Raw genomic sequence first — 12,061 nt, forward strand, 5'->3', positions numbered from 1 at the left:
CAACTTCGCTAAAAGATTCCTTAAAGCAAGCATGCGGCAAGTCGACCAGCATTACAGTGAGCAACAACAAACACACATGCAACAAATACACTGCGATGAAATACATCAACAACAGCAAACAATTCATAAAATCCCTCCAATAATAATACCATTTGTCGCAGAAATCATGCCCCTAATAGAAAAACTCCAACAAAGACAAATTGGTAATTTTAAAACAAAGGCAACTGCAGGTAGCGGACTCCGTATCATATGCCAAGACATATCAACATACAAAGCTGCTTTAAAAATACTCGAAGAAGATGGTAGTCAACACCATACTCACCAACCGCGCAGCGAAAGGGGGTTTCGAATAATAATTCGACAACTTCACCACTCCACTCCGTGTGATTGGTTGACAACGAAGCTACTTGAGGCGGGTTTCAATACTCGTTATTTACGAGTACTAAAACACCGAATCACGCAAAACCCATTAAATATATTTGAAGTGGAGATTGACACCGCTGCCGATGGCAGCCACGAGCGAATTCTGGACATGAAAGAATTGGGTAACCAATCAATAGTCATCGAGAAGCAAGCCAAGTCCCGCGATCCAGCACAGTGCCACCGTTGTCAATCCTATGGACACACCAAAAATTATTGCCGACGCCCTTTCAAATGTATGAAATGCGCAGGCGCGCATGCCACCACTGCCTGCACCAAACTGAGGCAAACAGCTCCCAAATGCGTCAACTGCGATGGAACACACATCAGCAGTTACAAAGGTTGCCCAGCTTTCAAGGAAGCACGGCAAAAGATGACGGCCTACCGAGTCAACACAGAGCAGAAGCAACAGCCAATTTTGCAGAACGACAAACCACGCCCACAAAACCCACATGAACCGCCTCCAAGGCGACAATTCAACACATCAGCCCAAGCAAACACTCACTGGAAAACCTCACTGGAAAACAATAAAACCTTCAGTGAAGTTGTACGTGGCAGCAGCAGCAATGTCCGTACTCAGATTCCAGCTGACAAATACTTACCCAAAGCCAATAAACAGCAACATAAAACAGTTCCAATACATCACCAGCAGCAAGCACACCCAACAGGCCACAGCATGATGCAACAAAATCACCAAAGCACAACAGACGGCAACACAAAAAAAAGCATCAACAGTCACCTACAAGATTGCGCATGGACGCGCAACTCGAAAGTATGGCCGTGGAAAAGCCCGAAATCCTGCACAAAAGGCACTTGAAAAAGTTCAAACAAAAGTTGCGCCTCGAGCAACAGCTATCTCCAGTTGTTGATCCTTCAAGTGCAACAAATCCACAGCCAACATCACCTGCCACCGTTGCCAACTCGCCAGAAACGAAGAAAATGGACTTCGCAAACAGCTCCATTTCAAAAATTATTGAACAAAACACAATGATGTGCAGAAAGATGGAAAAAAGAATCGATTATTTGTTCAATATTATAACCGATTTTATTTCAATGCACAAAGGAAATAAAATCGTTCAACAAATACAAACATCACCAGTACAGCACCATGTCTCAGATGAAAGTGCAGACATCTCTATGGAGCTGCAAAATCTCCTAGACGATTTCAAAACACAATATGAGTAGGCGCAATCCAGAAAGAAGACTTCCAAATCCAGCCCCAATCAACCGCACAATTGCCTCTCGTACTGGCAACCAGAATGGCGACTCTTTTAAAATCGCATTCTGGCATGCCAGCGACGCTCAGCAATAAAATGTTAAAAATGGATCCATACATGAAAAGAAAAGACAACCATATTAAAAAGATAATCGAAACTAGAACAACAGCCAATCCAAATACCTTAAATGTGTCGGAATCCAAAACGTATGCTGCAATCTATCCACACTCGCACAGAAAATGTGGCACTGCCATTCTCGTATGCTCGGATGATACGCACTCAACACTCCAGCCAATCAACAAAGCGTTTTCTCCAGCCAGCACTGATTGTTCCTGTTACCTGCGAATAACAACAAAACACATATCGTATTAATTGCGCCTACTTAATGCGCGCTCGCAATTATATGTACTCACATTTTGGCTACAGATGGAGCAACACACTTCTCGCTTGACAACAAAAAAAGGCCATCGGCAACTGATTTCGCGATTCACTCTGAAACAAAAACAGACAAATTAAAAAATTCGCTCAATAATTAAATCTCCATTACAGACCACACACACAAAACTGATGCATCTACACTGTCCCACGAAGCACTTGTGGCGCAGTGCCCAGCCCACTCACACAGACGGCAGCCTAAAATATAAACGACAACGTCAAAAATGCAGCCACTCCCAAGATGCACATATATAATACTTACGATGCCCACCGCACGCACCACTACACGCAGCAACTATCCTGGGGGCAGACGACTTGCTGCCCCACAAATCCACCAACGGGCAAGTGCAACACGCTTGCTTCCTCACAGAGACGGCGACTAGAAGAAAAAGAACGACAACGTTAGCAAATACAGCCTACACACAGACGCAAATAACATACTCACAACATAACTACACGCATCACCACATGCAGCAACCAAACTGGGGCAGATGACTCGCTGCCTCACATCTCACGATGCCACTGCACACACTGTAGTGGTGGCCACTACACGCAGCCAGATGACTTGCTGCCTCACACTAACACCAACGGGCAAGTGCAATACGCTTGCATTGTTCTTTCAACAATGCAAGCACAAACGATGCTCCAACTCGGTGCAGATCCTGGACGATACAAGCGGGGCAGCTGCGCGAGGGCTCCGTGTCTGCCATGACGAGAAAAAGCTGTAAATACAACATTTATTTTAACTTTTATAATTAAAAATTTGCATAAGCGTTGTTTGTTTACCTTTCCAAACGTAGTGTTACCAGAAATTGTTACTAAATAATTCCATGTTCAATCTAGTATATTCTATCGTTGCCACTCAAATAATGTCACCACGTAATTGTCATTTCTACTTAGTGTTACCAATATGTGAACGAGTTTTAAAACAAAAATATTTTATTCTAATTTTGTAACTAAAAATTGTATAAGGATTACATTGTTTTTACCTCTTCTAAATATTGTATGTATGCAACCAGAATTGGTAACTCAATATTATGTTAACTCCAGTATTTTATAATAAGCGTTGCCACTACATTTTAACATTGCTCACTGTTAAGTTTGCCCGCCAATTTTCAAAATTCAAATAATCTCTAGAAGTTGCAGAATAATTTGTAATATAAAAAGGGAAAATAAAAATAAACCTTCAGTCTGCGTGCTGAAGGGACAGTATTACCATTAAAAAAAAACCTACTTAATGCGCGCTCGTAATTATATGTACTCACATTTTGGCTACAGATGGAGCAACACACTTCTCGCTTGACAACAAAAAAAAGGCCATCGGCAACTGATTTCGCGATTCACTCTGAAACAAAAACAGACAAATTAAAAAATTCGCTCAATAATTAAATCTCCATTACAGACCACACACACAAAACTGATGCATCTACACTGTCCCACGAAGCACTTGTGGCGCAGTGCCCAGCCCACTCACACAGACGGCAGCCTAAAATATAAACGACAACGTCAAAAATGCAGCCACTCCCAAGATGCACATATATAATACTTACGATGCTCACCGCACGCACCACTACACGCAGCAACTAACCTGGGGGCAGACGACTTGCTGCCTCACAAATCCACCAACGGGCAAGTGCAACACGCTTGCTTCCTCACAGAGACGGCGACTAGAAGAAAAAGAACGACAACGTTAGCAAATACAGCCTACACACAGACGCAAATAACATACTCACAACATAACTACACGCACCACCACATGCAGCAACCAAACTGGGGCAGATGATTCGCTGCCTCACATCTCACGATGCCACTGCACACACTGCAGTGGTGGCCACTACACGCAGCCAGATGACTTGCTGCCTCACACTAACACCAACGGGCAAGTGCAATACGCTTGCATTGTTCCTTCAACAATGCAAGCACACAAACGATGCTCCAACTCGGTGCAGATCCTGGACGATACAAGCGGGGCAGCTGCGCGAGGGCTCCGTGTCTGCCATGATGAGAAAAAGCTGTAAATACAACATTTATTTTAACTTTTATAATTAAAAATTTTGCATAAGCGTTGATTGTTTACCTTTTCCAAAACGTAGTGTTACCAGAAATTGTTACTAAATAATTCCATGTTCAATCTAGTATATTCTATCGTTGCCACTCAAATTAATGTCACCACGTAATTGTCATTTCTACTTAGTGTTACCAATATGTGAACGAGTTTAAAAACAAAAAAATATTTATTCTAATTTTTGTAACTAAAAATTGTATAAGGATTGCATTGTTTTTACCTCTTCTAAATATTGTATGTATGCAACCAGAATTGGTAACTCAATATTATGTTAACTCCAGTATTTTATAATAAGCGTTGCCACTACATTTTAACATTGCTCACTGTTAAGTTTGCCCGCCAATCTCCAATATTCAAATAATCTCTAGAAGTTGCAGAATAATTGTAATATAAAAGGGGAAATAAAAATAAACCTTCAGTCTGCGTGCTGAAGGGACAGTATTACCATTAAAAAAAAAAAAAAAAAAAAAAAAAAAAAAAAAAAAAAAAAAAAGTGTGTTCATATTATCAAAAGCAAAAGCAACAAAAAATTAAATCAGTGTCAGTGCAAGTTAATAAAATGTCTACTGGACGCGAAGATTCCTTCAATGGATCTCGTCCTCCATCCGGCTCTGATTACTATCATGACCAGTGCTACATCTCGCCAAGCGGCACCACAGACAACGAAGCCAAAAATCAGCTTCTGCCGCCTGAGCCACGCCCCGCCAACAACAACAACAACAACAACAAGACACCAAGACTGCAAGGAGACACTACCAAGTCGAGGGATGACGAAGCTCCTAAATCATGGATTGCCGCAAATAACACCCCCCTTCATGCAGACTCCAAATCCGCCAAGCCACGGACGACGGCCAATAAGGTAAAACCATATATACCTATTAAGACATCTGCTCCAAAAGGAGACAAACATACGATGCTGCTTTCCGCAGCGCATGCCCAAAAAAGGATCGCCAGCACAAAAAGGGCGCACTTTTCTGGCATAGCAGCAGCATCATCAACTTCTCTAAAATACAAGGCACCAAAAATCAGGGAATATGCCAGAAAAGAAAACTTAACTGTGCATATTTCCCCGCCACTCCTTCGCAGCAAGGCTGCCGCTGCTAATAATGCAAAAACAAACACAGACAAATTGAACACGAACACACTCACACTTTTGCAAACAGACCAGCACCAGACAAACGCAAACACTCACGAACACACACAAAATAAAATTTCCCCTTCTGCCGACAACAAAACAGCCAATACAAAAACTGTAATGCCGAACGACTGCAAGGACAGAAAGCGCTCGCTGTCTCTGTCTCTCACTATAGCGCGCAGAGAGAAAGCGGCAATAGCAGAGAGAGTCTCTGTGCACACCAATACATGCGCAGCTGACTCTGACGAACGCAATTCTGCCAAGCAGCAACGCATAAATGAGCATGACAGCAATACCAAAGCAATAACTATCAGCTCTCCTGAGTCTGCCTTGACACTGGAAAATAATGCTACGCCCCGCCCCCCCTCTTCGATTGCAACCATTAAGATGACTCCGTCTCCTGCGAAAAGCAGCCCATGCAACACGAAGATTGTCAATAATTGGCTCACCAGCGTCCCCCCTCTGCTCCATGAGCTGCCATTCCCAATACAAATTGTTAAAAACCCACCCAATGGACAACAATCTCCGTACAAAAGGAAAATCACTGACATGGAACATGATTCTGACGACAGCATAGACTTCCCACAAATCACAACACCAGATTTTAAAAGCAACTTCGCTAAAAGATTCCTTAAAGCAAGCATGCGGCAAGTCGACCAGCATTACAGTGAGCAACAACAAACACACATGCAACAAATACACTGCGATGAAATACATCAACAACAGCAAACAATTCATAAAATCCCTCCAATAATAATACCATTTGTCGCAGAAATCATGCCCCTAATAGAAAAACTCCAACAAAGACAAATTGGTAATTTTAAAACAAAGGCAACTGCAGGTAGCGGACTCCGTATCATATGCCAAGACATATCAACATACAAAGCTGCTTTAAAAATACTCGAAGAAGATGGTAGTCAACACCATACTCACCAACCGCGCAGCGAAAGGGGGTTTCGAATAATAATTCGACAACTTCACCACTCCACTCCGTGTGATTGGTTGACAACGAAGCTACTTGAGGCGGGTTTCAATACTCGTTATTTACGAGTACTAAAACACCGAATCACGCAAAACCCATTAAATATATTTGAAGTGGAGATTGACACCGCTGCCGATGGCAGCCACGAGCGAATTCTGGACATGAAAGAATTGGGTAACCAATCAATAGTCATCGAGAAAGCAAGCCAAGTCCCGCGATCCAGCACAGTGCCACCGTTGTCAATCCTATGGACACACCAAAAATTATTGCCGACGCCCTTTCAAATGTATGAAATGCGCAGGCGCGCATGCCACCACTGCCTGCACCAAACTGAGGCAAACAGCTCCCAAATGCGTCAACTGCGATGGAACACACATCAGCAGTTACAAAGGTTGCCCAGCTTTCAAGGAAGCACGGCAAAAGATGACGGCCTACCGAGTCAACACAGAGCAGAAGCAACAGCCAATTTTGCAGAACGACAAACCACGCCCACAAAACCCACATGAACCGCCTCCAAGGCGACAATTCAACACATCAGCCCAAGCAAACACTCACTGGAAAACCTCACTGGAAAACAATAAAACCTTCAGTGAAGTTGTACGTGGCAGCAGCAGCAATGTCCGTACTCAGATTCCAGCTGACAAATACTTACCCAAAGCCAATAAACAGCAACATAAAACAGTTCCAATACATCACCAGCAGCAAGCACACCCAACAGGCCACAGCATGATGCAACAAAATCACCAAAGCACAACAGACGGCAACACAAAAAAAGCATCAACAGTCACCTACAAGATTGCGCATGGACGCGCAACTCGAAAGTATGGCCGTGGAAAAGCCCGAAATCCTGCACAAAGGCACTTGAAAAAGTTTCAACAAAAGTTGCGCCTCGAGCAACAGCTATCTCCAGTTGTTGATCCTTCAAGTGCAACAAATCCACAGCCAACATCACCTGCCACCGTTGCCAACTCGCCAGAAACGAAGAAAATGGACTTCGCAAACAGCTCCATTTCAAAAATTATTGAACAAAACACAATGATGTGCAGAAAGATGGAAAAAAGAATCGATTATTTGTTCAATATTATAACCGATTTTATTTCAATGCACAAAGGAAATAAAATCGTTCAACAAATACAAACATCACCAGTACAGCACCATGTCTCAGATGAAAGTGCAGACATCTCTATGGAGCTGCAAAATCTCCTAGACGATTTCAAAACACAATATGAGTAGGCGCAATCCAGAAAGAAGACTTCCAAATCCAGCCCCAATCAACCGCACAATTGCCTCTCGTACTGGCAACCAGAATGGCGACTCTTTTAAAATCGCATTCTGGCATGCCAGCGACGCTCAGCAATAAAATGTTAAAAATGGATCCATACATGAAAAGAAAAGACAACCATATTAAAAAGATAATCGAAACTAGAACAACAGCCAATCCAAATACCTTAAATGTGTCGGAATCCAAAACGTATGCTGCAATCTATCCACACTCGCACAGAAAATGTGGCACTGCCATTCTCGTATGCTCGGATGATACGCACTCAACACTCCAGCCAATCAACAAAGCGTTTTCTCCAGCCAGCACTGATTGTTCCTGTTACCTGCGAATAACAACAAAACACATATCGTATTAATTGCGCCTACTTAATGCGCGCTCGCAATTATATGTACTCACATTTTGGCTACAGATGGAGCAACACACTTCTCGCTTGACAACAAAAAAGGCCATCGGCAACTGATTTCGCGATTCACTCTGAAACAAAAACAGACAAATTAAAAATTCGCTCAATAATTAAATCTCCATTACAGACCACACACAAAACTGATGCATCTACACTGTCCCACGAAGCACTTGTGGCGCAGTGCCCAGCCCACTCACACAGACGGCAGCCTAAAATATAAACGACAACGTCAAAAATGCAGCCACTCCCAAGATGCACATATATAATACTTACGATGCCCACCGCACGCACCACTACACGCAGCAACTATCCTGGGGGCAGACGACTTGCTGCCCCACAAATCCACCAACGGGCAAGTGCAACACGCTTGCTTCCTCACAGAGACGGCGACTAGAAGAAAAAGAACGACAACGTTAGCAAATACAGCCTACACACAGACGCAAATAACATACTCACAACATAACTACACGCATCACCACATGCAGCAACCAAACTGGGGCAGATGACTCGCTGCCTCACATCTCACGATGCCACTGCACACACTGTAGTGGTGGCCACTACACGCAGCCAGATGACTTGCTGCCTCACACTAACACCAACGGGCAAGTGCAATACGCTTGCATTGTTCTTTCAACAATGCAAGCACAAACGATGCTCCAACTCGGTGCAGATCCTGGACGATACAAGCGGGGCAGCTGCGCGAGGGCTCCGTGTCTGCCATGACGAGAAAAAGCTGTAAATACAACATTTATTTTAACTTTTACAATTAAAAATTTGCATAAGCGTTGTTTTGTTTACCTTTCCAAACGTAGTGTTACCAGAAATTGTTACTAAATAATTCCATGTTCAATCTAGTATATTCTATCGTTGCCACTCAAATAATGTCACCACGTAATTGTCATTTCTACTTAGTGTTACCAATATGTGAACGAGTTTAAAACAAAAATATTTATTCTAATTTTTGTAACTAAAAATTGTATAAGGATTACATTGTTTTTACCTCTTCTAAATATTGTATGTATGCAACCAGAATTGGTAACTCAATATTATGTTAACTCCAGTATTTTATAATAAGCGTTGCCACTACATTTTAACATTGCTCACTGTTAAGTTTGCCCGCCAATTTTCAAAATTCAAATAATCTCTAGAAGTTGCAGAATAATTGTAATATAAAAAGGGAAAATAAAAATAAACCTTCAGTCTGCGTGCTGAAGGGACAGTATTACCATTAAAAAAAAAAAAAAAAAAAAAAAAAAAAAAAAAAAAAAACACATATCGTATTAATTGCGCCTACTTAATGCGCGCTCGCAATTATATGTACTCACATTTTGGCTACAGATGGAGCAACACACTTCTCGCTTGACAACAAAAAAGGCCATCGGCAACTGATTTCGCGATTCACTCTGAAACAAAAACAGACAAATTAAAAATTCGCTCAATAATTAAATCTCCATTACAGACCACACACAAAACTGATGCATCTACACTGTCCCACGAAGCACTTGTGGCGCAGTGCCCAGCCCACTCACACAGACGGCAGCCTAAAATATAAACGACAACGTCAAAAATGCAGCCACTCCCAAGATGCACATATATAATACTTACGATGCCCACCGCACGCACCACTACACGCAGCAACTATCCTGGGGGCAGACGACTTGCTGCCCCACAAATCCACCAACGGGCAAGTGCAACACGCTTGCTTCCTCACAGAGACGGCGACTAGAAGAAAAAGAACGACAACGTTAGCAAATACAGCCTACACACAGACGCAAATAACATACTCACAACATAACTACACGCATCACCACATGCAGCAACCAAACTGGGGCAGATGACTCGCTGCCTCACATCTCACGATGCCACTGCACACACTGTAGTGGTGGCCACTACACGCAGCCAGATGACTTGCTGCCTCACACTAACACCAACGGGCAAGTGCAATACGCTTGCATTGTTCTTTCAACAATGCAAGCACAAACGATGCTCCAACTCGGTGCAGATCCTGGACGATACAAGCGGGGCAGCTGCGCGAGGGCTCCGTGTCTGCCATGACGAGAAAAAGCTGTAAATACAACATTTATTTTAACTTTTACAATTAAAAATTTGCATAAGCGTTGTTTGTTTACCTTTCCAAACGTAGTGTTACCAGAAATTGTTACTAAATAATTCCATGTTCAATCTAGTATATTCTATCGTTGCCACTCAAATAATGTCACCACGTAATTGTCATTTCTACTTAGTGTTACCAATATGTGAACGAGTTTAAAACAAAATATTTATTCTAATTTTTGTAACTAAAAATTGTATAAGGATTACATTGTTTTTACCTCTTCTAAATATTGTATGTATGCAACCAGAATTGGTAACTCAATATTATGTTAACTCCAGTATTTTATAATAAGCGTTGCCACTACATTTTAACATTGCTCACTGTTAAGTTTGCCCGCCAATTTTCAAAATTCAAATAATCTCTAGAAGTTGCAGAATAATTGTAATATAAAAAGGGAAAATAAAAATAAACCTTCAGTCTGCGTGCTGAAGGGACAGTATTACCATTAAAAAAAAAAAAAAAAAAAAAACAACCAGAATGGCGACTCTTTTAAAATCGCATTCTGGCATGCCAGCGACGCTCAGCAATAAAATGTTAAAAATGGATCCATACATGAAAAGAAAAGACAACCATATTAAAAAGATAATCGAAACTAGAACAACAGCCAATCCAAATACCTTAAATGTGTCGGAATCCAAAACGTATGCTGCAATCTATCCACACTCGCACAGAAAATGTGTGCACTGCCATTCTCGTATGCTCGGATGATACGCACTCAACACTCCAGCCAATCAACAAAGCGTTTTCTCCAGCCAGCACTGATTGTTCCTGTTACCTGCGAATAACAACAAAACACATATCGTATTAATTGCGCCTACTTAATGCGCGCTCGCAATTATATGTACTCACATTTTGGCTACAGATGGAGCAACACACTTCTCGCTTGACAACAAAAAAGGCCATCGGCAACTGATTTCGCGATTCACTGAAACAAAAACAGACAAATTAAAAATTCGCTCAATAATTAAATCTCCATTACAGACCACACACACAAAACTGATGCATCTACACTGTCCCACGAAGCACTTGTGGCGCAGTGCCCAGCCCACTCACACAGACGGCAGCCTAAAATATAAACGACAACGTCAAAAATGCAGCCACTCCCAAGATGCACATATATAATACTTACGATGCCCACCGCACGCACCACTACACGCAGCAACTATCCTGGGGGCAGACGACTTGCTGCCCCACAAATCCACCAACGGGCAAGTGCAACACGCTTGCTTCCTCACAGAGACGGCGACTAGAAGAAAAAGAACGACAACGTTAGCAAATACAGCCTACACACAGACGCAAATAACATACTCACAACATAACTACACGCATCACCACATGCAGCAACCAAACTGGGGCAGATGACTCGCTGCCTCACATCTCACGATGCCACTGCACACACTGTAGTGGTGGCCACTACACGCAGCCAGATGACTTGCTGCCTCACACTAACACCAACGGGCAAGTGCAATACGCTTGCATTGTTCTTTCAACAATGCAAGCACAAACGATGCTCCAACTCGGTGCAGATCCTGGACGATACAAGCGGGGCAGCTGCGCGAGGGCTCCGTGTCTGCCATGACGAGAAAAAGCTGTAAATACAACATTTATTTTAACTTTTATAATTAAAAATTTGCATAAGCGTTGTTTGTTTACCTTTCCAAACGTAGTGTTACCAGAAATTGTTACTAAATAATTCCATGTTCAATCTAGTATATTCTATCGTTGCCACTCAAATAATGTCACCACGTAATTGTCATTTCTACTTAGTGTTACCAATATGTGAACGAGTTTAAAAACAAAAATATTTATTCTAATTTTTTGTAACTAAAAATTGTATAAGGATTACATTGTTTTTACCTCTTCTAAATATTGTATGTATGCAACCAGAATTGGTAACTCAATATTATGTTAACTCCAGTATTTTATAATAAGCGTTGCCACTACATTTTAACATTGCTCACTGTTAAGTTTGCCCGCCAATTTTCAAAATTCAAATAATCTCTAGAAGT

The 12,061-nt window shown here is 42.0% G+C and overlaps 1 protein-coding gene and 1 long non-coding RNA gene across 8 annotated transcripts; one reads left to right on the forward strand and one right to left on the reverse strand.

Annotated features, from left to right (window-relative positions):
• Window positions 1-1,439: 1,439 nt before the first annotated feature.
• Window positions 1,440-10,172, reverse strand: LOC117577442 (uncharacterized). Of its 7 annotated transcripts, XR_007955552.1 has the most exons (14): window positions 10,069-10,172; window positions 9,724-10,004; window positions 9,545-9,661; window positions 9,401-9,480; window positions 9,265-9,342; window positions 8,396-8,672; window positions 8,213-8,329; window positions 8,069-8,148; window positions 7,933-8,010; window positions 2,518-2,794; window positions 2,335-2,451; window positions 2,189-2,270; window positions 2,051-2,127; window positions 1,440-1,976 (listed from the first exon to the last, which is right to left on the reverse strand). It is a non-coding gene; the product is annotated as an uncharacterized LOC117577442 (long non-coding RNA). The 7 variants fall into 7 exon arrangements; XR_007955553.1 differs by lacking the exons at window positions 2,189-2,270; window positions 2,335-2,451; window positions 2,518-2,794; window positions 7,933-8,010 and having other exon boundaries at window positions 2,051-2,129; window positions 9,728-10,004; XR_007955551.1 differs by lacking the exons at window positions 2,051-2,127; window positions 2,189-2,270; window positions 2,335-2,451; window positions 2,518-2,794 and having other exon boundaries at window positions 9,728-10,004.
• On the forward strand, window positions 4,546-6,050 carry LOC127566295 (uncharacterized). The gene is made up of 2 exons (XM_052008321.1): window positions 4,546-4,996; window positions 5,067-6,050. Exons 1-2 carry the CDS (start codon window positions 4,697-4,699, stop codon window positions 5,118-5,120), a joined length of 354 nt encoding a protein of 117 aa, XP_051864281.1. The 5' UTR covers window positions 4,546-4,696; the 3' UTR covers window positions 5,121-6,050.
• Window positions 10,173-12,061: the final 1,889 nt, after the last annotated feature.

This window comes from Drosophila albomicans, unplaced genomic scaffold (assembly GCF_009650485.2).
Source record: "Drosophila albomicans strain 15112-1751.03 unplaced genomic scaffold, ASM965048v2 utg000216l_pilon, whole genome shotgun sequence".
Classification (NCBI taxonomy): Eukaryota; Metazoa; Arthropoda; class Insecta; order Diptera; family Drosophilidae; genus Drosophila; species Drosophila albomicans.